We start from the raw sequence: 27611 nt of genomic DNA on the forward strand, positions 1-27611 counted from the left end.
CACACACACACACACACACACACACACACACACACACACACACACACTCGCACGTGCTCGCAAACAGAAAGAGATACTTGGGGCTACATAAATGCATTCATCTAACTGTTCTAGTTTCCTTAAGACAGGAAAATGATTTTCTAATGGGTCATGAAATAAGATTCTTAATGAACCAACATTCCCTACGGCACATAATTCCCAGGATTTAGAAAAATGAAACAAAATGCTGCTTGTATATCCAACATCCTTATGTTAAAATTAGACAAAACTGATATACATGGACACTGAAAGCAGTCATGTAAGAGAATACTCTTACCAAAGAAATTTTAAAAATCTATTCAGACATAAAACCAAGAAAGAGACAGAGGTAACATTCAAGGGAGTAATTTTAAATGCTTCTAATTAGAATCTTATATATTCTAAACAAAGGCCATAGGACTAACACCACTCTTGAGGTAGAAGTAATAATTATATCACGCATACAAATTCTACTATGCAGAACAAAAGTCCCTCTCCCTTGGATCCATAGACAGTTCCAGAAAAATATGGTATAGTGAACAGACTGCTAGCCTTGGAATCAGGATGATCTGTTCAGTGCAACCATGGATGGGCAAGCCATTTAATTTCTTAATGCCCCAGCTGACTCTCAAAAAAACGCCTGATAGATGAAGAGAGATTCTACACCAAGAGCTCCCTGAACAAAAATAATAACTGCTCAGATTTATGTAGTGTTTAAACACACATATAGACACCTCTTTATATATGTATGTATATACACACATAAAATCTCATTTGATCTTATAACAACTCTATGAGGTAGGTGTTAGGATTGTCTCCATCTTACAGATGAGGAAATTTGAGTTTCAAGTGAGCTATCCAGGTCCATAAGGACAGGTAAAATTAGAAGTCTAGACTATCTATCTACACACACACACACCCATACACACAACTATATACACATATATCTATATACACAAATACACGAGTGTTTGTGGAAGTGGAAGATAGTGTAAAAAAAGGGTTCAACTTTCCATTTAATAAACATCTCTAGAAGAGATACAAATTTTATGTAAGAAATCATCTTTCCCTTCGAAGAGTTTGGCATGGAGGGGCTGTGATTCCCATCAGGGGAGACAACACACTCACCAAAGAGATCTTGGGTCTTTTCAAGTAGTGTGTCAACTAATCATCAGCAAATTATCTGGGGGAATAAAGAGGGCATGACCCAATTCCTTAACAGTGTTTCTGAATTTCTTTTTAGAGCTCCACAGAATCTGTTTAAAAAATTTTCTTCAATTAACAAGTATTTATTTTCTCTTCCTCCCTAGCCCTCCCCTTTGAAAGAAAATCCCTTATCACAAATATGCACAGTGAAGTAAGCCTAATTCCCACACTGGCTGTGTCCAAAAATGCACGTCTCCTTAATCTTGAGTTCTGTATCACCCTGTCAAAAAGTGGGGAGCCTTCAATCACTGAACCTCTGGAATCGCAGTCTTAAAAATTGTAATTCTCATCCAGATTCTGATTTTTTGACTACCATAAAGCAAGCAATTCTTAAGTGTCATGAACCCTTTCCATTTCATAAATTACATTGCTTCAGGTACTTATTTCGGCATTCTCAATTGCATACATGAAGGGTTAATGAAGCCTTGGGAAGGAACTGCTTACATATTAGAAAAATCTGGCTTAGGTCCAAAGAGTCCATCAACACTTATTCTCTCTAACAACCATACACATTTAAGATTTCTTTAAAAGGGGGTGAAGGTCAACATATTGGAGATACTCAATCAGAAACTCTTTAAAAAATCTTCATTAGAATGGAAAATTAGAAAAGGCACAATCTATAATTGTTTATACAAAAGGTTAAAATATAATTTGAACACAAGCCTAACTTTTTTTTTTAAAGCTTTAAATTATATAAGTAGAAAATTATTGGAAGTATCTCTAAAAAAAAAAACAATAATGCCTCATTCTGAGTTCCCTTTTTATTTAAAAATATTTTATTTCTATTGATGCCCTTTTATTTTTACAGCATATTCATTTCCAAATACATGCATCCCCACTCTGTAAGCCACCCCTGGTAACAAAGATTAAAAAAGGAAACAAAAAAGTAGCTAAGGAAAACACAACTAATGAACTCAGATGCCACATGCAATGTTATGTTCCCCTTCCCCTTCCTTTCTATGAGGGTTACAGTTTCTCAGTCCTTCTCCAGAGTCATGTTTGGCCATTATAATTATTCAATTTTCATGTGTTCTTGGTTACTGTTATTGTTCTTTTCTGTTGTATATACAACTAGGTGCCAATTAAAGCAAACAATGAATTCCCTTTTGTGGTGGCATATAGCTAAATTCGAACTATTTGAAATTACAATTATGTAAATTATGGTCTAATTAGAATAATGCAGTCCCCTTCTGGGATTCATTATTCACACTAACAGGACCAGGCTGTGCCATTTTTCTGGTTCAACTCACTTCATTTTGTATCAGTTCGTTTGAGTCCTCCCACAATTCTCTATAATCTTTCTATCGCTTCTTATCTTTCTACCCCTTATATCACCGGAGTTTGCTGAGGCCAGCACCTACTAGTCAGCAAGAGCCAATTATTAAATTTTCATTGTGACTGTTTATACCCTGGAAATGAGCAAATACTACAAATTAGGATTTGATTAATTATGCTGATATCTAGACTCAAGAAAGTGGCAGAGAAAACGTTAACAATGCAGATTAAACTTGTGTGTTGTGCATCCTTTTTTGTTGTTGCCAGCACACCCGAGATAACCTCCAGGCACTATATTTTTATTTAGCTATTCCCCTATCAATGAGCAGCCATGTTGTTTCTAGCTCTATGCTACTACAAATCAAAGCCCATATATCTTTGATTACTTTGTTATACTCAGGTAGTCAGATGGCACACGGGATAGAATGCTGGACTTGGAAGTCAGGAAGACCTGAGTTCAAATTCTGTTTCAGATACTTACTAGCTGTGTGATCCTGGGTAAGTCACATAATCTCACCTGGTCTCAGTTTAATGGGGATAGTAATAGTACCTGCCTCACAGGGTTATTGTGAGGACCAAAAGAGATAATAATATGCAAAGCACATTGTAACCTTAAATGTGTGTGTGTATATGTGACATGGGGGGGGGGGCAGAGGGGGAGAAGGAAGAGGAAAGGGGAGAGGAGGAAGTAGAAGAAAAAGAAGAGATCTTTCTATCCTTGACTTCACTGAGGTCAATGCAATGGAATCTCTGGACCAAGGCTATAGATATTTTAGTGCCATTACTTCTTTTTTTAAACAGAATTCCAAAATTGTTGTGCAGAATGAATGAAATAAATAACAACTAAATCAACCATGTATTATTTTCCATATTTTTTTTTAGCCCTTCCACCCTTGACTTTTTCTAACTTTTGTCATTTTGGTCCACTTAAAAATCAATCTTATTATATGCATTATACTTGCATAATTGCTCCAATTCCATTTTTCATTGTAGATAATGTAACTGATCAGCCAAAATTTCAGAAAAACCCCCCCAATAAGCTTTTGAAGCTACAGGTGTACTAGAACTGTCCACCAAAATTTTTCATATTACGAATTGAAACTTCATTTCTTTAGAGAATTGTACAAAGAATAGATTACTGTGGCTATGAGATTAAAATTCTCCCTATTCTTTTCTTTTCTAGACTCTTGAGTTCCCTTTAATTTTCCTCCTTGGTCCTATTTTCAAACCCTTTAATCATCTTCGTGGGTCTTCTCTGAACTCTTGCCAAGACCTCCACATGGTTAGTTCTGGAGCCCAAGGTTGGGTTGGACTGGACTCCAATAAGCTTTTTAAAAGGACTGTCTCACAGCTCTTACACTTCTATTTATATATTTAAACAAAGAGGATATACTACATGTTTGTAAATGTACAATGTACTGTTAGTATATAAGTTGCTTGTAGGCTCTATCTCCCCTCTTAAGACTGTGAGCTCCTTGAGGACAGAGACTGTCTTTGCCTTACTTTTGTATCCCAAGCATTTAACACAGTGCCAACACATAGCAAGCTCTTGATAAATGTTTATTGAACTGAAAGCAGTGGAAAGAATACTGTTTTTGTGTTTAGGTCCCTTTTCCAGTTTTGTTTGACTGAAGTGGGGGTGGGGGGAGGTTTTTGTAGGGGAATAGTGGGAGGTAGGGGCTAGCTATGAAGGACCTTAAGTACCAAGTTAAAGAATTTGGACGTTTTCCTGAAGGCAAAGGGGGATGACTGAAGGTTTTATGAGAAGCAGAACAACATGATCAAAGTGGAATCTTTTAAGATTTATTGGCAGGTTTGGTGTAGCATGGATTGGAGCAGAAGATACTGGAGGCAGGAGACCAGTTATTAAGGTATTAGAGAAACTAGACAGAAGATGAGGGTCTCAACTAGGTGGCTGCAACAAAGGGATGGATGAAACACCTCATACAGCTGAAATCATGAAGGTCTTAATGACTAATTGGCTGCAGCTATAAATGGTCTGCATCTGTCAGTGCCTAGCACGGTATTGTGACACAGCAGGCATTTATTCAACATTTGTTTAATTAAATATGAGGGTGTGGAGAAAAGAATGAATCAAAGATGATAGGGAGGTTTTGAACTTGGTTGACTAACATTAGGAGCAGAAGCACCATTTTACAAATTGTTTTTACTAGACTATAATTTCTCCTACCTGTGCTGATGCACTTTAAAAACAAATAATTAAAGCAGATGTTATCATTTTAGTTTGAAATAAAAATTTTCATCCTATCTCTATTTTCTTTGTCTAATGGATTAAAAATGTACTGTCAATTGATATTCAATTCATATTCAAGGTATGGTTAGATTCTGGTCCTTCTACTGATCTCAAAATAGTGAGTAATATCGTTAACAGAAATCACTTTGTCAGCAATCTGAGTCTTTTAATGAAGGGAGGGAGAAGAGAAGATGACTTGAGTGTTAAGCAAGTTAAGTCTGAGGAAATTACAACCAGAATTAGTGGGGAGACTGAACGACGTGGGCAAGAAAAGGTTTACTGAAAACTAGGACTAAAGAGTGGTAATCCAGATTGTGAAACCAGATGTCAATGGCCTCCAGCTATGATTTAGAGATTAAAACCATGGACAGGCACAAGGCCTTCCTCAGGTAGCCACCTGGACACTTAGGCAAAAGTCACACACCCAATCCTATCCTACTTTTGTCCCTAGGTCAGCATTAATTCAGTCTAAACCCAGAAAAGCAGGTCAAGAAAGACAGGAATTAAACACATGTCTTCCCAAATCCAAGGCTAGCTCTCTGAGGGAGAGGGAGTGAGGGAAGGAGGGAAGAAGAGAGAGAGGGAGAGACAGAGAAACAGAGAGAGAGAGAGAATGTACATATAAACACACACACACACACACACACACACACTAAGCCCTCTAAATCTGTGTATCTGTGTATATAGTGTGCTTGTGTATGTGTATAAGTGTGTGTATTTGTATATATTTGTGTACATACACAAATACATGCATGTATATATACATACACATACATACTATGTACTACAGATGAGGACATGGTCAAAGGCACTGTGCCTTTTGATTTTGGTTAAATGTTTTCCTTTGTTACAAGGAAAAATTCCACTGGGGAAGGGTCTGGGTAAGAGAAAAAGGTCTAAAGGGGACAAGACTGATGTATGATGTATGTACATATACATTTCGTTCTTCACTTATACATAATGTCAAATTAATATAAATCGTAATCACAACTGTGTAATAACACATCACAAATATATCTAGCAAAGGCATACTAAAACCTTGGACTGAAACTATGTACCATTAAAATGATCCTCAAAAATATAACGTATACAGAATTTTCCAGAAATCTCTATTACCCAGATTGTTGCATGCTTCCATATATTTAGGACTACTTAATTCCTTCTTTATGAGACCAAGCTTTACACTGAACTGAAACAACAAAATATCAGTCCTGAGCTGTGTAGCAGGTATAAGAAAACACAATCAGAAGAGGGGGGAATTTCTCACACACACACACACACACACACACACACACACACACACACAATACTTTGGAAACAACATTCCCTTGATAACTTATTATCAAATGGTGGGAAACTGGTCAAAGGAGGTTAGGTTCTTTTCAGCTCTGAGTACCCAGGGAAGCTAATGACTAGAGCCTAATACATTAATAATTAGTTCAAGGTGACTCCAAGCAGCCAATTCTGTGTAACCACAGGTATGTGAATTTTCACACAGTCAACTCAACCATTCATGCTCTATCAGATGGGCAAAGATAACAGGAATCAACAAAAACCCACAAAAATTTTCCCAAACTCCTTTGGACCAATGTTTCCATTTCCTCCTCTGCCTTCCCTTCTTCCCCTACCCCCAAACACCACATTTTCCCCCAGCTCCATGGGCAAGGTAAAAACTTATTGTTTTGGGTATTAGCTTCTTTTCACTCTTGACCTATCCCTTCTGGAGGGACTTGGGTGAACCCTAAGACAGCCTGTTAGTGTCTGGGACAAATCAAGCATCCAAGCTGGCTCAGTCTTTACTCCAAAAGCTAGCTGTCTAAGGTCTTCTTTTCAGTTCACTTTACTGTTTGTAGAGAAATTATTCTACTTTTTGAAATCATAAACGAAATTAGAGAAAGCATTCTGGTCCTATTTGTTTTCTTTTTCTAAAAATATCCTTTTAAAAAAATTTATGGATGAGTTTGTTTTTCCTTCACCAATATTTACATATTACTGAGAGATCTCTGGTAACAAAGCAAAACAATCAAAATGAATAATGAAATGACGTCATCTAAAATGAATCCAGCATTCCAAGTAGAGGTACCATCCCCACCTCTAGGAAAAAAAAAAGTGAAAGAAGGAAAAAAAGCCAATTCCTTATAACATTTTCAAAACCACTTCTAAATACTCTTGCCTTCCCTTCCCTTTCCCTCCAATAGGCAGAAATAGAAGGCAGTGTTAGACAGTGGAATGATGCTAGGTTTGACATCTTTAGAGACCCTGGCCTCAAATGCTGCCTCTGGCATGTACTGTGTGACCTTGGGCAGATCATTCAAACTCACAGAAGCTCAGCTTCCTCACCTATAAAATGGGGATAATGTTAATTACAGTAACTACATGGGTTGATATAGGCTCAAATGAGATAATGTATATAAATGGCTTTACAAACCTTAAAGTTCTATTCGAATATCATTGTTATTAATAAAGAAAGTCATTCTGAAATTGTATGACCATCTTTTCTGGCCTTCCTGTAGTTTTCTGTCTACATCAAATAAGAAGCCACTTTGCAAACTCTTAAGCGCTTATATAAACTCTAGCTATGAGCTATTATGAGGTGAAATCTGTGGTCCATAATTAATTTTTCCCTCGAAGTTTATTCTGCTTAGAGCCTGAGATAACCTGTACTTTACATTTTTGTACACGGTAAAGTGATACATTTGAAAAAATATATACAAGAGCAACTTTGATCTCTATGTGGGCCTGAGTTTCAGAGACAAAATACATACCTAAAACCGATTAAAGAAGGTTCTTGCCCTGGCCTAGGCCATTGTCCTCTGCTCTGAGCCATAGCCTCTGCCTCATTATTATAATTAAAAATTGCAGTCTCTTGAAGTAGAAATTGGAGGAGTAATAACTGGAGGAGAGCTTTGATTAAAAAGCAATGAGACAAGCTTTCTCCTATGGCCCTTGGAAGCAAATGAGGATTGATGGGAACGGGGACAAGTTGTAACATTTTCAGCCTGCCTAGTACTTTGAAGATAAACCTCTGAGGTTTCATCATACACCTCTCAAAGAGGGAAAGAAAAAAAAAGATAGAAATGGGCAATGTCAGACTGGCTATGGGAAGACAGGCCACTTGTTCTCTGTTGGTGGAGTAGCAAATGGATTCAATGATTTCAGAAATCAATCTGGAATTATTTGAAAAAAGTTACTAAACTGATCATGCCCTTCTACCCATTACTGGGCATTGGCCCAAGGAGATCAAAGAGAGAAAGATCCTAAAAATATGTAAAAGTATTCACAGCGGTGGGGTTTTTTGTGTGTTTCTAGCAAAAACTGGACAAAAGTAGATCCCTGGCCAAAGAATGGCTAAAGGATGTTTGACATATGAAAGTAATGAAATATTAGTGTTCCGTAAGAAATTAAAAAAATATGAGAAATTCAAGGTGATATTAACAGACACAAGCTGAAATAGGCAGAACCAGGAGAACATGGGAGCATAGATTTGGAGCAAGAAGGGCTCTCAGAGTCCATCAAGTCCAACACCTCCCTTTTATAGACGAGGAAACTGAGGTCAAGCTAATATCAGTGAGGTTTTGAACTTGCTGACTCCAAGACCAGTAAGAACAAGATATATGAGTAACGTAAATAAATATACCACTAAAAAGCAGTCAAACTCTGCCTAATTGTAATGACCAATCTCAGTCCTAGAGTAATGATGGTGAAATACACTTATAATACCTCAGGAGAGCAAGGGGACTACTATGGATGTAGGGGTATATGGAGAGGGTATTATACCTGTGGTCAGTGACACCCTTGGTTTTGCTTAAGCATTTTTCTTTGTTACAAGAAAAGGTTCAATTGGGGAAGAGACTGAGTAAAGGAAAAAGGTCTATGGGAACAAGACTGATATAATTATAAAAAGCAAGAATGAATGATGAAGAAAAAATAATAAAGAGAAGCCAATTAGTCTTGTACTGGTAGCTGCTGTAATGTGGAACACCCATTGTTTTGTATCAATATAAAACAAGAGCTATGATTTACAAAATTATCTAATTTGATCCTTGTAACACACTGTAAGAGTTGGTACATAATACAGGTATTATCCCCATCTCAGAAATGAGGAATGTAAGGGTTAGAGTTATTTATTTATTTTATTTTTAATTTGTGGAATAAAACAAGCATTTCCATAACAGTATAATTAAAAAAAAATGATTGCACATGAAACTGAAAATCTACTAAGTACAATTTGCTATTCCTTTTAAATATACAACTAATCATGTAAATTTCTTTTCTTTCTTTTTTTCTTCCTTCCCTTGCCCCCCTTCCCCACAGAATCAAAGAGTTTTGAAGTGACTTGCCCGAGGTCACCTTCTGTATTATCCATATAGAATTTCTGATCAACACAAAAGATTTAAGGAAGACTCTATAATGATGATATACGAACTCTAACCACCCACAGCACAGGACCAAAGAAGCTTGATGCAATGATTTGGTTTATTCCAAGAGAAAACTGCCTATGATAATAATGACAAGAAATAAAGCCAATTCTGAAAAAAAAAAAACTCAAGAAACAATGGCATCTTTGTGAGGTCCCGATCATGCACTTTGAGCAATGAATGAAAACAGTTAAGTCTTCACTCATTTAAATTTTTCTTTTTTCTCCTTTTTTTTTTTTTTGCTTTTTGGAGGGGGGAAGGTAGGACAATTGGGGTAAAGTGACTTGCCCAAGGTCACACAGCTAGTAAGTGTTAAGTGTCTGAAGTTGGATTTGAACTCAGACCCTTCTGACTCCAGGGCTGGTGCTCTCTATTCACTACTGCGCAAGCTAGTTGCCCCTTCATTTAGATTTTTCAAGGGAAGTTAGGCAAAATGGCTTCTTTCCGAGAAAAATAGTAAATGATGAAGAAAAGTGATGTTTCCAGTTTGGCATCAAAACTCAGTGTCAAAGTCCATTATGAAAAACATAAAGCCCCACAGCCCCTAACAGCACAAATGACAAAAATCTCAAGTGAAGACAATGCCAATTTTTTTATTTGACGTCATACACACATGGCTAGCTGAGAACTCATTCCAAAAGATCAAATAGTCCTTTGTTATATTAGGTAGCCATTCTAAAGCCTTTCAGAGTTTCTATGTAATGAAAACCGAAGAATGAGTAACCAGACACCAGCTGAGTGGCAAAGCTCATAGAGCCCCAAGGTTGGAGTCAGGAAACTTTAATCCTTCAGTGCACCAACAGTGTAATCCACTGTACCAATCACTTAGCTGCCCCAGAATCTGGCAAACCTGAATTCAAATCTGGCCTCAGAAGCTTACTAGCCATGCAACCCTGGTCAAGTCACTTCACCCTGTTTGTCTCAATTTCCTTATCTATCAAATGAGTTGGATTAGGAAATTTCAAAGCACTCCAGTATCTTTGCCAAGAAAACTCCAAACAGGATCAGGAAGAATGGGACATGACTGAAATAACTGAACAAATACCAACTGCCTTCTTTGGACAACACACTGGCATATGCTTAGTGGGGGTTTTTTGACCCAAAACAAAAATCATTCTTCTTGATCACTCATTTTATTTAATAATAGAGATTCTGAATTACTTTTAGCTACTATTAAAATCAAACCTTCTCTCAAGGAATAATATCTTGCTATCATGAAGGCTATTAAAAAACAGAACATGGTCTCAGAAGAAAATGCTAGAAGTTCTGAAAATATCATGAACAAATGGCAGAATCATTGGACTCTGAGAAAAAGGGCTAAAATGTAGATAACATTTTTTTAAAAATGCTCAATGCTTTGTAATCACACACTCACACATATACATATATGTTCTCATTTTACAGATGAATAAAATGAGGCCAATAAAGGTTAAGTTATTTCGCCAGGGTCACCCAGCTACTGGGTATCTAAGGCCACAGTACCACCTAGTTGTTTCAATATGCTTTTTCTTTCCTATACTTTATGGCAGGCTCCAGATAATATAAATCTGGCAGTTAATGATGAATGTGGCTATATAAATATCAGATCAAGATTTCCTGAATTTAGTGGTGAATTGCAGCTGGGTTAATTCAGTTAAAATAACATGAGCACTAATATGGTTCATGTGGCATGATGTCTTTTGAGACAAGTTCAAAATCTGACAAGGTGTTCCTAGGGAATGCACACAAGTGCAAGGTGGTCTTCTTGGATAAACCTTCAGAGAACAGTTGAGTCACCAAAGGAAGATCCCCACTGTATAGACTGTATCATACTGCTTTATATACATCCTTTCCACAGATGGACCAAATTCCTTCCCATTCTACAAGTAAAATGATTATCTTTCTAAAGCCAGAACTTCAGAGAAATGTCTGATTCTGTAAAAGGACAATGCTTAGGAGTAGCTAGGTGGTGCAGTGAATAGAGTACCAACCCTGAAGTCAAGAGAACCTGAGTTCAAATCCTGCCTTAGACACTTGACACTTAACTAGCTGTGTGACTTTGGGCAAATGTAGCAGCAACCACAATGGCATAGCCAGGATGGCTGCTACCACAGGTTCTTAGAAGAGCTTTACTAGGAATGTTAGCTGCTGAAGGGGTCAAAAATGTTTTAAAATTATATTCACTAGTTCAGGGGAAAAAATCAGCACCCTGAACTTCGGAAAAAATAAAAACAGAAAATACAAAGAAAATACAAGCAGAGAAATAAAGACCAACAGAGAAGGCTTCTAATTGTCTGAGAAATTAGCACAGATCAACAGACAAATCCAACTGTCTGACCAAGGCAACACATACACAGATACCAAAGAAAACACCAATATCTGGGTTTTTCAAAGCTGGGGGGTGGGCCTCCTTAATGGCTACCCAAAGTCTCATCTGGTCAAATCAAAAGAACAAACTTTCAAAGACTGAGACCCAAACAAAATGCTAACCTCAGAGTATATATACCCAACTGCCTAATTACAAAGTAACAAAAGGTGTGAAAGCCTTCCTATAAGCAAGCCTCCCCTAAACAACCTTCCCTTAATGGGCTCCACCTGAGGTCTATTAATGGATGGGGAAGATCTTAAATCCCATTAACATTACAGCAAGTCACTTAACCCTAATTGCCTTGCCTTCCCCCCTCCAAAAAACCCAAAAGGACAAGGCTTTATGAGAACTTTTTCTAGTCTAATTCCTAGATAAATATGTGGAAAAAGTTTGCTAAGTTACTAACAAATGAAACATCTTTTCTTAAAATACTTGCAACTTGTTTTGACAACAAAGTTTCAAGGAGCTTGCTTTGTTTTAACATCAATGCTGTTTAAAAGCAGTAATTCTTGTTTGTATTTCAGAGAATAAAAGCACATTAATGATTTGTCGTTTTATTGGAAAACTTCAAGGAATAATAGCTTTATTTAATATTTAATAACACCTTTTCTGTGTTTCCACAATCTTTTTTTTTTCAAAGTATGACTTCATATTCTTTAAATATACACATTTGCTTGATCATTGTCCTACACACACACACACACACACACACACACACACACACACACACACACACACACACACAGTTTTGAAACAAAAGATGGCAGCAGGGTGGAGTGGCCCACACCTGTAATTCCAGCTACCAGGGAGGCTGAGAATGAGAGATCTCTTCAGATCTAGAGCAGGCTTCAGATCTAGAGTTGCAGCAGGCTATGACAAACACTTGACTGCCTAAGAAGGGTAAGACAGCCTAGGTTTAAAAAAACAGAGAGAAAGAGGAGGGGGAAAGGTCGAAGAAGAGAAAAAGGGAGAAGAAAACCAAAAGAATAACTTTTTGAATACAAAGATCAAATACACATATCCGTGCAAAATCCTCCCATGGAGAGACAATAAATTATTTCCAAGTTATGACTTTTTAATCTCTATTTGTATAACATTTTACATCTTTGACATAAGACTATATTTATCTCATTTTCCCTTCCCTTTACTGGGTTCAAGTTTTTCCACAATGAAAATTAACACATTTGCCAAATGCTAATAGGCTTTGAAAAGAAGCTGGTTTTCTGACTAAGAATGATAGAGGTATAAACTAATTCAAACTACACCAAGCCACTTTAAACAGCTATGTGCTCAACCATTTCAGTCATTTGTGACTCTTCGTGGGGAGGATTTTCTTGAAAAAGATACTGAAGCAGCTTGCCATTTCTTTCTTCAGCTCATTTTACAGATAAGAAAACTGAAGCAAACAGGGTTAAGATTTGAATTTAGGAAGATTAATCTTTCTGACTTCAGGTCTAGCACTCTATGCACTGTGTCACCTAGATGCTTCAAAATATATAACGATTAATAATAATAAGTGGGGCAGCTAGGTGGTGCAGTGAACAGAGCACCAGCCATGGAGTCAGGAGGACCTGAGTTCAAATCCAACCTCAGACACTTAATACTTACTAGCCCTGTGATCTTGGGCAAGTCAACCCCAATTGCCCTGCTTTCCCCCCTCCAAAAAGACAAAAAAAAATAATATCAACTGATATTTGCATAGCATTTAAGATTTCCATGATGCTTTACAAATATCCCATTTTATCTTCACAACAAACCTGAGAGTTAGTTGCTATTATTAGCTACATCTTAGAGATGAAGTAATAGAGGCAAAAAAAGTTAAGTGAATTTGCCCAGGGACACTTGATTAGTGAGTGTCACCAAGCAGAAGGTAGTTCTGGTCTGGCCAACTCCAGGTGCAACACCTTTTACAAGTCTACTGAAGAAGTCCAGGCAAAAGGTGATGGGAACCTGAACGAGGGTGGTACCCGTGTGAGTGGACTGATGGATTGAGATGAGGGAATGTTGTGGCAGCAGAATGGACAACTGATAGTGGACTGAGGAAGAGAGGAGGCTGGAATGACTCTGAGGGAGGGACCCTCCCAAAGGAAATTGGAAGTTCAGAAGAGGGGTGGATTTGGGACAGGAAAGGAGCTCTGTTTTGGACATTTGAGTTTGAAATGCCCATAGGGCATCTAGTTAGGAAAGTTTAAAAGGTCTGAAGACTTAGATATTTCTGTCACCAATAAAGTGTGTGCATGATGGAAGGGAAATGGAAGGTCCTCCCACACACATACACATGCATACTTATACACACATACATGTACATACACATATATATGGGGGGGGCAGTGGAGGAAGGGAAGGGAAGGCCCGGCCCAAAGATCATTTGGCCAAGTCTAGACAAAAATAAGACTACGTCAAGATAGTGGTGGCATAGTGGATAGAGAAGGCCAAGCCGGGAGTGAGGAAAACATTTTCATGACTTCAAATCTGGCCTCAGACACCTACTAGTTTCATGACCCCAGGCAAGTCACTTTACCCCATCTGCCTCAATTCCTCATCTGTCAAATGAGCCAGAGAAGGAAATGGCCAACCACTCCTGTATCTCTCCCAAGAAAACCCCAAATGCAGTCATGAAGAGTTAGACAAGACTGAAATGACCAAATAACAGCAAGACCATAGAATCATGACATTTAAAATATGGGGAACCCTCATTTTTTCTAGCCTCACTCCCTCATTTTACAAATGAGGAAACTTAGAAATTTGCTTTATAGACTGGCAGGATCTCATTGGGTGGAAAACAATGATTAGAGAGTATAGGTTAAGTCTGAGGTGATCCTAGGGGACCTTTGTGAAATATTCCATTGATCTATGGAGATAAGATACCAGAATTCAGAAACAGATCACACCTGGAAAATCAGATAATATGAAAAGAACCCTGGCCTGGATATGGCAAGACTTACCTAGATGTCAGTTCTAGCTAGAAATTCAGATAACAGAAAAAGAATACTGACTGTGGTTGATATCAAGATACCTAAACTTTAGTTTTGGATCAGCTAACTCATTGACCTTGGATAAGTCACTGCCTCATCCCTTTTCTGGGCCTCCAGGATCTTAAAAGTCCTTTCCAACTCAGAAATGCCATGATTCTATATAGATCTGGCATCCATCAAGAAAAAAGATGAAACTGAAAGAAACTTTTTGAGTTATGTGAGTCATTACAAGTCAAGAAAATGAACAAGGGTCCTGAATCTTGGGCAACACTCTCAGCAAGTAGAAGAAGGGAGAGGAGTCAGCAGAGGAAACAGAGAGAAACTTTCAGAGAGAGGCAGAATGATTTTAAATGTAAAAGGTGAGTCAACTATTTCAGAAAAACATGGAGGGGACTCCATTTCTAAAATGGAACATAGGCGTTTTTTTATTTTATACATATGTAAAATTATATATACATACATATTTATATGATAAGCATAATATATAAGTAAATACAAAAAAATGTAGCACAAACACAAAGTAAATAAGCATAAATTATGCAAAGTAGTTAAAGTCATTATGGGGTTGAAAAATATTTTCTGTAGAAGTTCAGGTCCCTTCTAGATCTATGAGCCTTTGGTTCAAGTGTTGATCCCAGTCTAAATGATGGATTAGGCTAATTTCCCAATTTTCCTTAGAAAATATATGTATGTGTGTATGTCTATACTCTGCCCTTTGATTGGTAACTACCACCTTCTGGGGAAAGAGAAAGTACTTATTCATTAAAGACAGCAAAAAATTAGAAACAGGGACTTCAGTCATAAGACAAGTTCAAGGTCATAAATGCTGACCCTGAACGTCAGTGTTTTTAGAGATTATTCCTTAGAAGATATGACCTATTTAGTAAATGATTTTAGCTTAATCAGATTCCCTGATTACAGATAATCAGAATATAAAAAAGTAAACAGAACACAAAATTAATTCCTAAAACCATGCAACAGACCTTGCTTCCAAATTTCCAGACACCTTGACTGTCTCTGGGAGGAATTCTTTCACCTGGCTGGCAAGGAATCCCAGCAGACCTCTGTTAATTCCAAATCTTTCACCTTCCTACAGTGTGATAGCAGGTGTTTTATTTAGCTAGCTATTTCTAACACAATTTCAACACAAATAAAGCAGGTTGGGTAATTCCCACAGCATCTTCTGCTACTTGGCATGTAGTTTATGAAGTAATTCTACAAGGCTCACTCGGACAGCCCAAACCCAGTTTAAGAAAGAATGATCTTGAAAAACACCCCAAATACAGCCCCCGATGCCAAGATTTGTCTCACTTTACTGAGATGACAAAGAAGTCAGTATAGTCTATCTACAATTACATCGACTTTAGACAACTCACAGTAAGTTAGAGATTACACAGGTCTTGATGCTAGCCCTTAAGACCCAGTCCTGACCCTCTGTTAGCAAATGACCAGTTTGGTTTCAAAGTTACATGGCATATGTTTGCACAGTCTATCAGTCTCCCCTTTGTAGGTGCCTAATTCTGTGGCCTTCAGGGAGTATAACTATTTTCAGGAACAAATACACAAAGGTATTCCATTCCACACCCAAATCCATTCAAATATGCCCCACCTGCAGTCATAGAAAGCCTGAGTGAGAAATTCTAGATAAAAGCCTTAGACCAGGGGCGGGGAACCTGCAGCTTTGAGGCCACATGTGGCCTTCTGTGTCCTTGGTGTGGCCTTTTGACTGAGTTCAAGTTTTACAGAACAAATCCTTTTATTAAGAGGATTTGTTCTGTGAAGTTTAAATTCAATCAAAGGGCTACTTGAGGACCTAGAGGGCTACATGTGGCCTAGAGGCTGCAGGTTCCCCATCCCAGTCTTAGAACATGAGACTGTCAAGCATTCAAACTCAAGCAGAGTGTAACTCCAATGAACTGGTCACCTTATTTGAATATTAAATTTGTGTTTGCCTAAAACACGATTTTACTGATAAACTCACACAAGGCAAGTGCTCACATGAAGGTCAGGAGAATCAATACAAGGATACTCTCAAGGTCTTTCTGAAGAACTCTGGTATTGACTGTGAGGCATGGGAAACATTGGCACAGGACTACCCAGCATGGGCAGGAATCAAGGAAGAAGCAAAGTAGAATTGTAGTTTCTTAAAAGAAATGTGATGCACAAATTTACAGAATCCACCCCAAATATTCACATGGATTGTAGTGTTCAACCTGTGGTAACGTCTTCCTAACACACAGCCACAGCCCAACGCACCGTACCCTGACCCCCACTATCGTGATGTCATTTTGGTCCTCCTGGAGAACAACAAATGATGTAATGTTTTATGAGTTATGTTTCACAGGATCTTTGACACAGGGCTGAAAGGGACCTCAGAGGCCCATGAGTACTGACTGACTCCTCCCTCATTTTAAAAGGTCACAGAAGCTGAGCTTATATAATTTGAAAGTTGGCTGGCTCAAAGTAAAACTCTTGAGTGCTTCTGACAAAAGGACCTGGATGAAACTTCTGAAGCAAAAAGGAAAGCATGCCCCAACTTCACAGTAGGTTATAGGGAGTGTAACTAAGTGGAAAGAGAGCTGAGTTTGGAGCCAAAGCAACTGGGTTTGAATCTCTGTTCTGCTACATGCTAACTGTGGCAAGTCACTTTATTTCTCTGACCCTCATTTCCTATATTCGTGAAATGAGGCTGGACTAAATCACTACTAAGGTCCTTTCCTAGCTCTAAATCTATGACCTATGACCCAACACAAAACAGAACAAAGTTGGACTCCATTTCTGAGCAGAGAAAACCTATAGCAATATTATCTGAGATCAACAAATTGAATTAGCACCATGAAAATAAATGTCTAAAATTGCTTCTGCCAAAAGACTTCCTGAGGCTGTGGTGCATTCTGTCAAATCAGAATCAGTTTACATAGGCTGACCCATTTGTAATGTAGTCTTATGCCTTGAGAGCCCAGACATCCATCCATCCATCTACTCAACCATTCATTCATCAATCTATCTCTCTGTCTCAGAATCGGTCTCAGATCCTAACTCAGGTACTGCAAATTAGGCTACAGTAAGAGGGACGATCAATCTTCTTTTAAAAAAGAACTTTTGTTTCTTTTTTTTAAATTTAAGTTCAAAAACAATTTTCAAAGATCATAGATCTAGTGCCAGAAGGGACCTGGGAATTTCTCTGGTCTAATCCCTTTATTTTACTGATGAAAAACTATGGAACAAAGGTCAAGGGGCAACCAAGATGAGGCAGGTAGTCACCGAAAGAACTAGGATAACCCTACTCTTCCTGACTCCAGATCCAGTCCTCCATATGACCACTACCATCATAGCACTTCACCTTGGTTGGTGAGTTAAGGATAAGTTAAAAGATGTGAAACTAGAAATTCCCTATTCCTTAAAAAATGACACTAGTTCCTGCTCTAACTGTGGTTTTCAACTACTTTTTAAGAATTTATCCTAAATAAGGAAGGGTAGGGAAACAGAAATGAAAACATGCCAAGTTAACAGTCCCTATCTAGCACAAGACCATTTAAGTCACTGGGATCCCAAGATATCTAGGGCATGCACCCTACTCATACATCATATCAGAAGATCTACAAAGTTATTATAAAGATGATCTCAGGAACTTCACATCATTATGTCATTTCTGAGCATTACATATGGAGTTTGATTACTAAGAAGCAGAACTCTGAAATGGGCTTTAGACTTGCTGTTAGTCCTTCATTCTCAAAGAGGACCATGCCATCAGGGAGGTGATGCCATGAAATGCAAATAAATTGGATTTAAGTAAGGGAGGGCTGTGCAAAGTCACCAGCCTCACTTTCTCCTCCAGAGCCATCTGGGTCTAGTGGCCAGATATGGATCAGAATAACTGGAGATGGCCCAGGATGCAGTGGGGGACCTTGGCCTTCTCAAGCTAATGTCTTTAACAGGTGTCAGTTTGACTGAGGAAGAGCCCATTCAGTGTGAAATTCACAATGGATTCTTCATAAAAAACAAGTAAAAAAAAACCCAGCCACCATTCTTTAATCAGTTGTTATAAATTGTATACCTACTTGTTTCTCTACACTCACTTGTTTCAAATGTTAAAGGCAATCTTTTCTTTGTCCCTCCTTTAAAATGGAGGACCTTGTGTAATTGCTAAAAGAACAATTAGTGTAAATACATCTAAAGTCCTTAAAAAAATCTAAAGAAGTCACAATGAAATACAACTACAGTTAATGGAATCCTGGACAGATCAAATCAAGTTCTGTCATTACAAGTGCAAGTGAAAGATCATTGAACTTGGAGGACCTGAAGCCAAAGTGCTCTGTGGCTATCGGGGTAACCTTGGCCCAGTCAGTTAGGGTCTCTTGGCCTCAATTTTCTCAGCTGTAAGCTGAACAGGGCCAACTAGATAACCTCTGAGGCCCCTTTCAGCTCTCAATCTATGACCCTTTGAGCTGCCAGCACATTACCTGCACCCATACATTCCTAACCTATTTATACTGGAAGCCTAATTTGATAACCTGTGGATAAGAATCAAAGCAAGAGATTGCACCAAAGTAACACAGAGCATGCTCAGATTGCCAGCCTCTATTATACACTTTAGGTAACAACATAACACCAGCAGATTGTACCCAGGGCCTCACTGTGACAAATTGGAGAGACAAGCTCTCAGATGTTAAGTCCAGGCAATGCTGAATAAAGCAGGGCTGGCTCTCTGGCTCTCTCTCTCTGTGTTTCTCTCTCTGTCTCTGTCTGTCTCTCTCTCTTCCCTTCCCTCCTTCCCTTCTCCCCCCACCCCTACCTGCAGGAATAATCTCAGGGGGAGTATCTCCCACCTCAAAATAAGGGGTGGCTGGTCTGCCTGTCCAGTGCAGGTGTTACTCTCGACTGAAAGGACATCAGGAGTTTTTGCTTCTCACCAAACTCCTCTCTGCTGCTCTGAATGTGAGATCTGGGGGCCACGGACAAGCAGTCCTGAGGGCTGGGGAGAGCTTCACACTCCAGCCAGAGCCACCAACCACACTTTCTTTTCAAAGGGCAGCCCCAGGAAAGCTGGATTAGTCTCCTCCAAAAGAGAGCATGCAAAAGGACGAATCCGGATTTCCCCAAACTAAATCCAACCTTAAAAACAAAAGATGGGCTTGTCATTTGTCTGAGGCCACCACTTGAACCCAGAAGCCGGCAAACAAGAGAATTTAAAGAGGCCAATTTTTTTTAAAGTTGGTTACGGCTTTCCTTTTTTTTTTCCTCCAAAACGGGGGAGGGCGGAGGAGGGGTAAGGGTATTGATTCCTGTATCTCCGGGGGAATCACGAAGGGGCCAGAAAAGATGCCAGATGAGGAGCAGGGGAAGGAAAAAGCCTAGAAACTTTCCAGAGCTGCCAGATCGCTTTATTCTGTGCAAAAGAGCAGGGAAACCTACAGCAACAGCAGCAGCAGCAACCAGGGTTGGGGGGAAGGGGGGTGCGTGGGACGGGAACAGAGCTGATCCTTGTAGGAGCTTGGGGCCCGGGCAGTAGGGTGCGCCCTGGCACTCCCCAGGAAATAAAAAGGGGAGAAGCCCTGGAGGGATTGGGACTGGAAGGCGGTGATCTTTCCAATACGAACAGTCTTCTAGTAGCCTGCACCCAACAAAAGAGCCCGAGGTCGGCGTCCAGCTACACCCCCGCCCCCCCAACCAGTACCCCGGCCACCTTTCTGGAACGAAGCTTACCATGGAGGGGGTGGGAGAGAGGGCAGAGAGGGAGGTGAGATCCCTTCTCCTCTCAATAACCCAAAAGGAAGGGATGGATGGGTGTGCTTGTGTGTGCTCTGTGTGTGCGTGCCCGCACACGGATCAATGCAATGAGCCCTCCATTCAGCCAACAGCAGCAGCTGGTTCCCCCCCCTCTCCAGTTCTCCTCCCCTCCCCCCTCCGGGAGCATCTGCCCCTGGGGCACCCCGGCCCTCGCCCCAGCGAACACAATGAAGCCCCCAGACCCTCCCCCTTCTGGGCCGCAGCCGCCTCGCCTCCGCAGTGTCTCAGCCAGCACAAAGCGCCCCCCGCCCCCCGGCCCCCGGCCCCGCACCAACCTTGAGCCCGGGGCTCCCGCAAGGTCTTGGTCACCGCTTTCCACACGTTGCAGCCCAGCAGGCACAGCAGCAGCAGCAGCGCCGCGGACCTGCTCATTGCCGCCCGCCGCAGCCGCAGGCACCGGGCCGGGGAGAGGCGGCAGCGGCGGCGGGGGTGGAGGCTGCTCGGGCTCGGGCTCGGGCTCGGGCTGCGGCTGCGGCTCCGACTGCGGCTCCTCCCGCCGCCCGCATCAGGCAGCTCCGGCCCGGGATGCTGCGGCCGCTGCCTCCGCCGCAGCTGCTGCTGTCTCGGCTGCGGCTGCTGGTGCTGCTGCTGCTGCTGCTGCTGCTGCTGCTGCCCCGGCTCCCCGCGGCGGTATTGTGCGCCCTCCTCCTCCCGCCGCCGCCGGGGGCCCCCGGGCTCCGCATCCCACGGGCTCGCCCGCCCGCCCGCTCGCTCGCGCCCCTCGCCTCCACACACTGCTGGGTTTCCCTGAAGAGTCGCCGCCGCGGCGGCGGCGGCTCCACCAAGTATTTAACCCCTTCCTGGCCGGGTCGGCTCCCCTCAGCCAGCGCACACAGGCGCGCACGCGGGCTGGCTCGCCCCCAGCCCGTGGAGCGGCCCACGAGCCGGACTCGTGATGCCACCTGCCGGCCAGAGGCGGGGAGGGGGCCGAGGGAGGCAGGGCGGGGGGATCGGGGCGAGGAGAGACCTTGCCCCCGCCCCATCTGCCCCAGACCGTCCTCTGCGCCACAGGTGGCGAGGGCTCACTTTGGATTTCCCCTATTGCCTTCTGATCTAGCAGGCTTACTTAGAAAGACGGAGATCAAAGACTGAGGCCCTAAAGGGGTCTTGGAGGTGATGAAGTCCAACCTCCCTCATTTTAAGTCAGAAAAGGCACAAATATGTTAAATGACCTGTCCAGAGTCAAGCAGCTAGAAAAAGTAGGAGCTTGGATTTGAACCCGGGATTTCTTGATTTTAAACCTCTATCCATTATACACGGTTTGCTGCCTCCGGGGGGGGGGGGGGAGGGAGTTTTTTTAACCGGGATCTGTGTTTTTCCCCCAGTATTCAATATTCTTGGTTTCAATATAACTAATTTGCTTTGTAGTCTTTTGTTTTTATTTTATATCTTTGAAACCATTATTCTGAGTTCATGGATTCACCAGATTTCCATAGGAGTCCAGGACACACACACATACACACACACACACACACACACACAGTTAAAGACCCCTAATCTAGATACTAACCACTGGAGAAGAGACCTAGGTATTGTTTTGCATTTCTTTAGGCACCTTTATAATGTCCCCAGGAGAGTTTAGAGACTTGAAGTTAAATTAAAGCAGGCAATGGAATTCCAATTCTAATCCTTTTTGCACTTAGCATTAAATGCATGAGTTTGTTGATGGAGCTGTTAAAAGGCATTTCCAGAACTAACAGTTTTTAAATATAAACTCACAGATTGAGACCTTGGAATGGAACTTGAAGGTCATCTAGCCCACCTATTTCATTTTACAAAGAAGGAAACTGAGGCCTAGAAAGGTTAGTAACTTACCCAAGGTCACACAAATAAATAACTAGAGGAGGTAGGATCTGAAACCATTTCCTCTGACTTCACATTTCTAAGTATTTTGGGCAGTGCACCCTATTTAAAACAGTAACAATTTATTACAAACTAGATAATGCCCTACACAGCCCTACGAATAGTCAACCTTTTTCCAAGAATGCTAGGCCAGCAGGATGGTTCATAGGATCATAGATTAAGAGCTGGAATTATTATCATAATTTTATTAACTAAAAACCAGCATTCATGGTAGTCACCCTACCAGGCACAGGATGGAGTATGACCCTTGCCCTGTTGACTTACTATAGACAAATTATGAAGGCAGCCATAATGGAATAAAACCAGGAAGCAGAAAGACCCATAATGCCCTAACATTCGTTACTCTCAGCATCAGAGCTACAACAATTGCAAATTGTGCACCTGTACCAAATGGGGCAGGATACAGTTGAGCCTTGTTTAGATGGTGAAATAAAAACAAGAAATGAGTATTTCCTCAATCCCTTGCCTACCTATCGAAAGCATAGTACACTTTACTGATTATGTCATTATCAAAGTGAGCCATCTCATTTGATCCTTCACACAAAGCCTATGAAACAGATTTTTACAGATGAGGAAACTGAGGCTCAGCAGAGTTAAGAATCAGAGGTAGGGTTTGAAACCAAGACCTCCTGGCACTCCATAGTCCAGCCTTCTATCCACTAGTCTACCATAGTGACTCAACTGATACAGAATGTTTATAGGACAAATCCCCCAAATTTCTATATATGGTCATCACTGCCTTTCTTAATTTCTGGAAATCTTCATGAGAGAAAAGAATGTTGACAGTTCTGGTTGAAGTAAAATTCTATTCTTTTGTTTGTTTTTTTGGAGGGGGAGGGCAGGGCAATTGGGAATAAGTGACTTGCCCAAGGTCACACTGCTAGTGTTAAGTGTCTGAGGCAGGATTTGAACTCAGGTACTACTGACTCCAGGGCTGGTGTTCTATTCACTGTGCCACCCCACAAAATTCTATTTTTGAGAGAAGGCTAAACCCTTGAGCATCTCTCTCATTTTTTAAGATCCAGTAGAAATTTTGAAAGAAATTTAAAAAACACACACAAAAGGAATGGGATATTTTCAAGATGGCCTCCATTCATTTCACACTTCTCAGACTGGAATGAAAAGGGAATATTTGAGGACAAGAATATAATGAAAAGAGCGATGAATCTGGGGCTAGGAGAGATCCAGTTTAAAATCCTCCTTTCTCCTTCCCCTCCATAACTTGCAACTTAATATGCAACCTTAGGCAAGTCACATAATTTCTTCAAGTCTCAGTTTTCTCATCTGTAAATTGGTATAATCATATAAAATACTTATTACCTAGGATCTTAGAATTAGACCTGAAAGGAGAAAAGAAAAAATGTAGACAGAATGATTGTTCAATTGATGGACCTGTCAGCATTTAAGTAACTGTTCTCAAAGGTAATTGATAAATAAGTTGATATAAATAAAATGCATAGAGTGCAATGGTCTCACCTACTCTCATTCATGTTGCAGAACAGGGTACTTTGCACTAATTTCTTCAGCAGCTTTGCCTGCCCTTCCTTATAAGCAGCATATATTTAGGCTCTGATATTCAACACTGATGTTTTATCACCCCAGGTACATGTGTATTTACTGAAAACCAAAGGTTCATTTCATTCACTTAACAAACATTTAAAGTCTTACTACATGCTAGAAATATGACTTTTGGTTTGTGGTTCATTTTACAACACATACATACTTGATTATTTGATTTCCTAGCATCATTCAAGTAAAAGTCTAATAACTCTTGGATTCCCTACTCACCCACTAGTGACCAACCTAAAATTCTCTCTCCACCAGAGAAAACATCTCTTTGTAGCATTTTACAATCTAGCCCTCTGCCTTCTTGAAATTTTTCTCCTTCCTTTATATATGGATATCCTAAAACAGCTCTCATTGAGAACTGCAGATCACAGATGTCTGAAAATATACACTTTGGCTAAGAGAGGAAAGATTTAGTGTTTAATTGGGAATTTTTAGTTTGTTCTTTTTCTAGGGTTTTTTTTAATCGCATACCCAATTCATTAGTCTTCTATTTCTCTATTTCATTGATGTAAGGATTTAGAGATGCAAAGTTTTCTCTGATCACTGTTTTCGCTGTATATCCCTTAGGTTTTGATACATCGTCTCATTGTTGTCATTCTCTTTGATGAAAGTACTGAGTTTCTATGATTTGTTCTTTAAGGCACTCATTCTTTAAGATCAGGTTCTTGAATCTCCAATTAGTTCTTACCTGTGTAATCTCTCTCTTGAACCTGTCCTTTCCTCTCCAATCACACCACCACATGGATGTGTTGCTTCAGTCTTCCAAGAGGTTTTGCCATGTGTGTCTCTGCCAGGTCCAATCTATCATTCATAGCTCTGTCAGTCTAATTTTCACTATGGATATACTTGGTCATATTACTCTGGTACTCAAAACTCCTCAGCGACTCCCTATTGCCAACAGAGTAAATTTCAAAAATTTCTTATTCTCTTATTAAAGCCTTACCCTGTCCCCCAACAAACACTTCAAAAAGGACATAGACAATTTATGAAAGTGGTACTTTATAAAAAATTGGCCCTTGCTGTAATTTAATATATGCCTAACAATTTTGTGAACAAACCAATGAATATGTTTTTATGTTTCTAAGCTGGCAAAGAATCTTGCATCTGTAAAGGATAGAAAACAAATATAAGTATTGATTGTGCTTTCCTTGCAACAAACTTGTGATATAGGTAGTGCAAATATTAATCACTTTTTTCATGTAAGGAAGGAGACTGAGGTTCAGAGACTTGTCTATTGTCAAATAGCTGGTAAATGCTAGAACTAGATTCCCTGAGTCCATGTATGGAATCCCCCCTCCCCAACCCCATAAACTATAGCATGCTGCCTCTGAATGAGGTGGGTCCAGCCATGAAATATACCATAAAATAAAAACTGGCATCCTCAAGGCCTAATAAGCAAGTTAAGGGAAAATGGCAAATAACACATTAGAAAATATCACTGGGAATTAAAATCTTAAGAAATATATATTTTTTTACTTTTTGGAAGGCAGGGCAGTTGGGGTTAAGTGACTTGCCCAAGGTCACATGGCTAGTAAATGTTAAGTGTCTGAGGCCAGATTTGAACTCAGGTCCTCCTGACTCCAGGGCCAGTGCTCTATTCACTGTGCCACCTAGCTACCCCTAAGAAACATTTTTTTAACAAATTATTGATGCCCTTTGTTTTTACATCACTATCTTTTCCAGATCTATTTCTTCCATCCAAATGAGCCCCTCTTTGTAACAAAGAAAAATGATTAAGCAAAATCAACCAACACAATGACTGTATCTGATAGTGTACATATAACACTCTGTACCCAGTAATCTGCAGCCTCACTCCAAAAAATGAAAGGGACTTCTTCATCTCTTCTCCAGAATCAACATTAGTTACTCAGTTTTTCTCATTCACTTTACTGTAGAAAGAAAAATCCCTTCCCTTTAAAAATGTACTGGATAAGACATTTTGATCAATTGGCTTATCTATATTCTCAAAAAAAAAAGAAATAAAATCAGTCTGGCATGACCTGTTCTTGATGAAGTCATGCTGACTATTTATGACTGTTGCTTCCCATTCTAGTCATTCACTAACCATCCCTTTAATACATTCTTGGGTTTAGCCAGTCGAGTTAACTGGGTTGCTTATGAGGGAAATGAAAATGCAAAAAGGTTTGAGAATCATCCCAGGTTGGACAACTAACTCTTGGAAGAGTCAGACCTAGAATAGAGCTATCCTGACTCTCACTGCATTATTTTTCCAGGCAGTGTGTTGTCTTGGAGTGAACACTGTTTCTAGAGTCAGGGGAGCTGGGTTCAAAACCTGGCTCTGTTAATTACTACCTATGGCCTCCTTGGCCAACCTACTCACAACATCCACTTCTCTGTGCTTTAGTTTCCTTATCTGTATGTACAGGGGGATACATTAGAGGATCTCTGAGGTGCCTTCCGGCTCTTGTTCTTAGGATTTACCCCACATTTTACCAGTGGGGAAAGCGATGATTTCCAGCATACCATCAAACATTCCATTGTTTTGCCAGTGTTTGTCTTTCATTTTTGAAGAGGGCCAATGTCATCATAGGGTGATGTCCTGACGCCTATGTGAATTAGATATAAGTGAGGCAGAGTTGTACAAAGTTGTCGGCCTCAGTCTCTCTTCCAGAGTCATTGAAGTCCAGTGGCAGGACAAAACGCAAGATGACTAGTGATGGTCTGGTTTACAATGGATGGCCCTGGAGTCTTCGATGTCTGATCAAGCTCTAAGCATGCCATGTTGCCTGTTTCAGTCACCTTCATGGCCACTGGAACAAATTGTTGTTTCTCATCCACTCTGCTGGAGGCAATTTTGGGCAAGATATCCTAATTTACAAACAGATTTGAGGCCCACTCGACCTGGTTTAGCCCATCTGCCAAGATGGTTCACTCTAGCTTCTTCTTCTTCTTTTTTTAAAGCAATAGGGGTTAAGTAACTTGCTCAAGGTTACACGGCCAGTTATTTCTGGGTGTGGTGCTAAGTATCTGAGCCCGGTTTTGATATCCAGGTCATCCTGACGCTGGAGCCGGTGGTCTTACTCGCTGAGCCACCTGGCCACCCCTAAGCAATTGAGGTTAAGTAACTTGCTCAAGGTTACATGGCCAGGTGTTTCTGGGTGGGTGCTAAGTGTCTAAGCTCAGATTCAATCCCCAGGTCAACCCGACACTGGAGCCGGTGCTCTTACTCGCTGTGCTACCTGGCCACCCCGTTTACTCTAGCTTCTCGAAGCTATAGGTGAGAGCTGGGTGAAGCAAGACACCAAAGGCAGATGGGAAGCCCTGAAAAGGACTCTGCAAGACCCCACAGCAGAGGTGCTAGTCATGAAGAGACAGACATGACTGAAATGACCAAAACCTCTTTCATCCTGGCCACTTTCAGTTACCCAAACAAACATTTAATCTTCATTAAAGCAATCCAAGTTACTTCTAACTAAGGTTTTGAAAGACATGGTGGTAAGCCTTTAAAAAAATCTGCACTATAATTCAATCTACTCTACATTTCATTATATTGCAATTTAATCTACACTACAATTAGGGACACTTGCCTATGAAAGACAGGTAGGTGACATCTGCTGAGAATTTATAGCCTCTAAGGCTGAGAACAGCCTTCCTAGGTGAAGAGTACATACAAGCATACAGTTTATGTACCCCCCATCACATACTCTCAAATGGAGAGAATACAGTGATGCTCATTACTGTGTATCCATTTATGTGGCAACCTGCTTTTGTGGCTCTCTGAGTAGTTTTAAGATCATTCACTCCCCTCTCTCCATAGCATCAAAGAGACATAGTGTCAAAAAGCCCCATTTTGTAACTGGAAATCATGAGCCACAGAGAGAGAAAGAGAGGGAGAGGGAGAGGGAGAGAGAGAGGGAGAGGGAGAGAGAGAGAGA

At 40.4% G+C, this 27611-nt stretch overlaps 1 protein-coding gene across 1 annotated transcript in view; it reads right to left on the reverse strand.

Moving 5' to 3' along the window:
* The window catches only part of FAM171A1 (family with sequence similarity 171 member A1), a 197054-nt gene extending 176232 nt beyond the window's left edge, over nucleotides 1–20822 (reverse strand). The window contains exon 1 of the mRNA XM_069086249.1: nucleotides 20559–20822. Coding sequence (XP_068942350.1) covers nucleotides 20559–20655 — 97 coding nt within the window. The 5' untranslated portion in view covers nucleotides 20656–20822. The remainder of the gene's footprint in view (nucleotides 1–20558) is intronic.
* Nucleotides 20823–27611: the final 6789 nt, after the last annotated feature.

Source organism: Petaurus breviceps, unplaced genomic scaffold (genome assembly GCF_028583685.1).
Source record: "Petaurus breviceps papuanus isolate PSGF00001 unplaced genomic scaffold, PetGlider_PUasm1.0 178, whole genome shotgun sequence".
NCBI classification, from domain to species: Eukaryota; Metazoa; Chordata; class Mammalia; order Diprotodontia; family Petauridae; genus Petaurus; species Petaurus breviceps.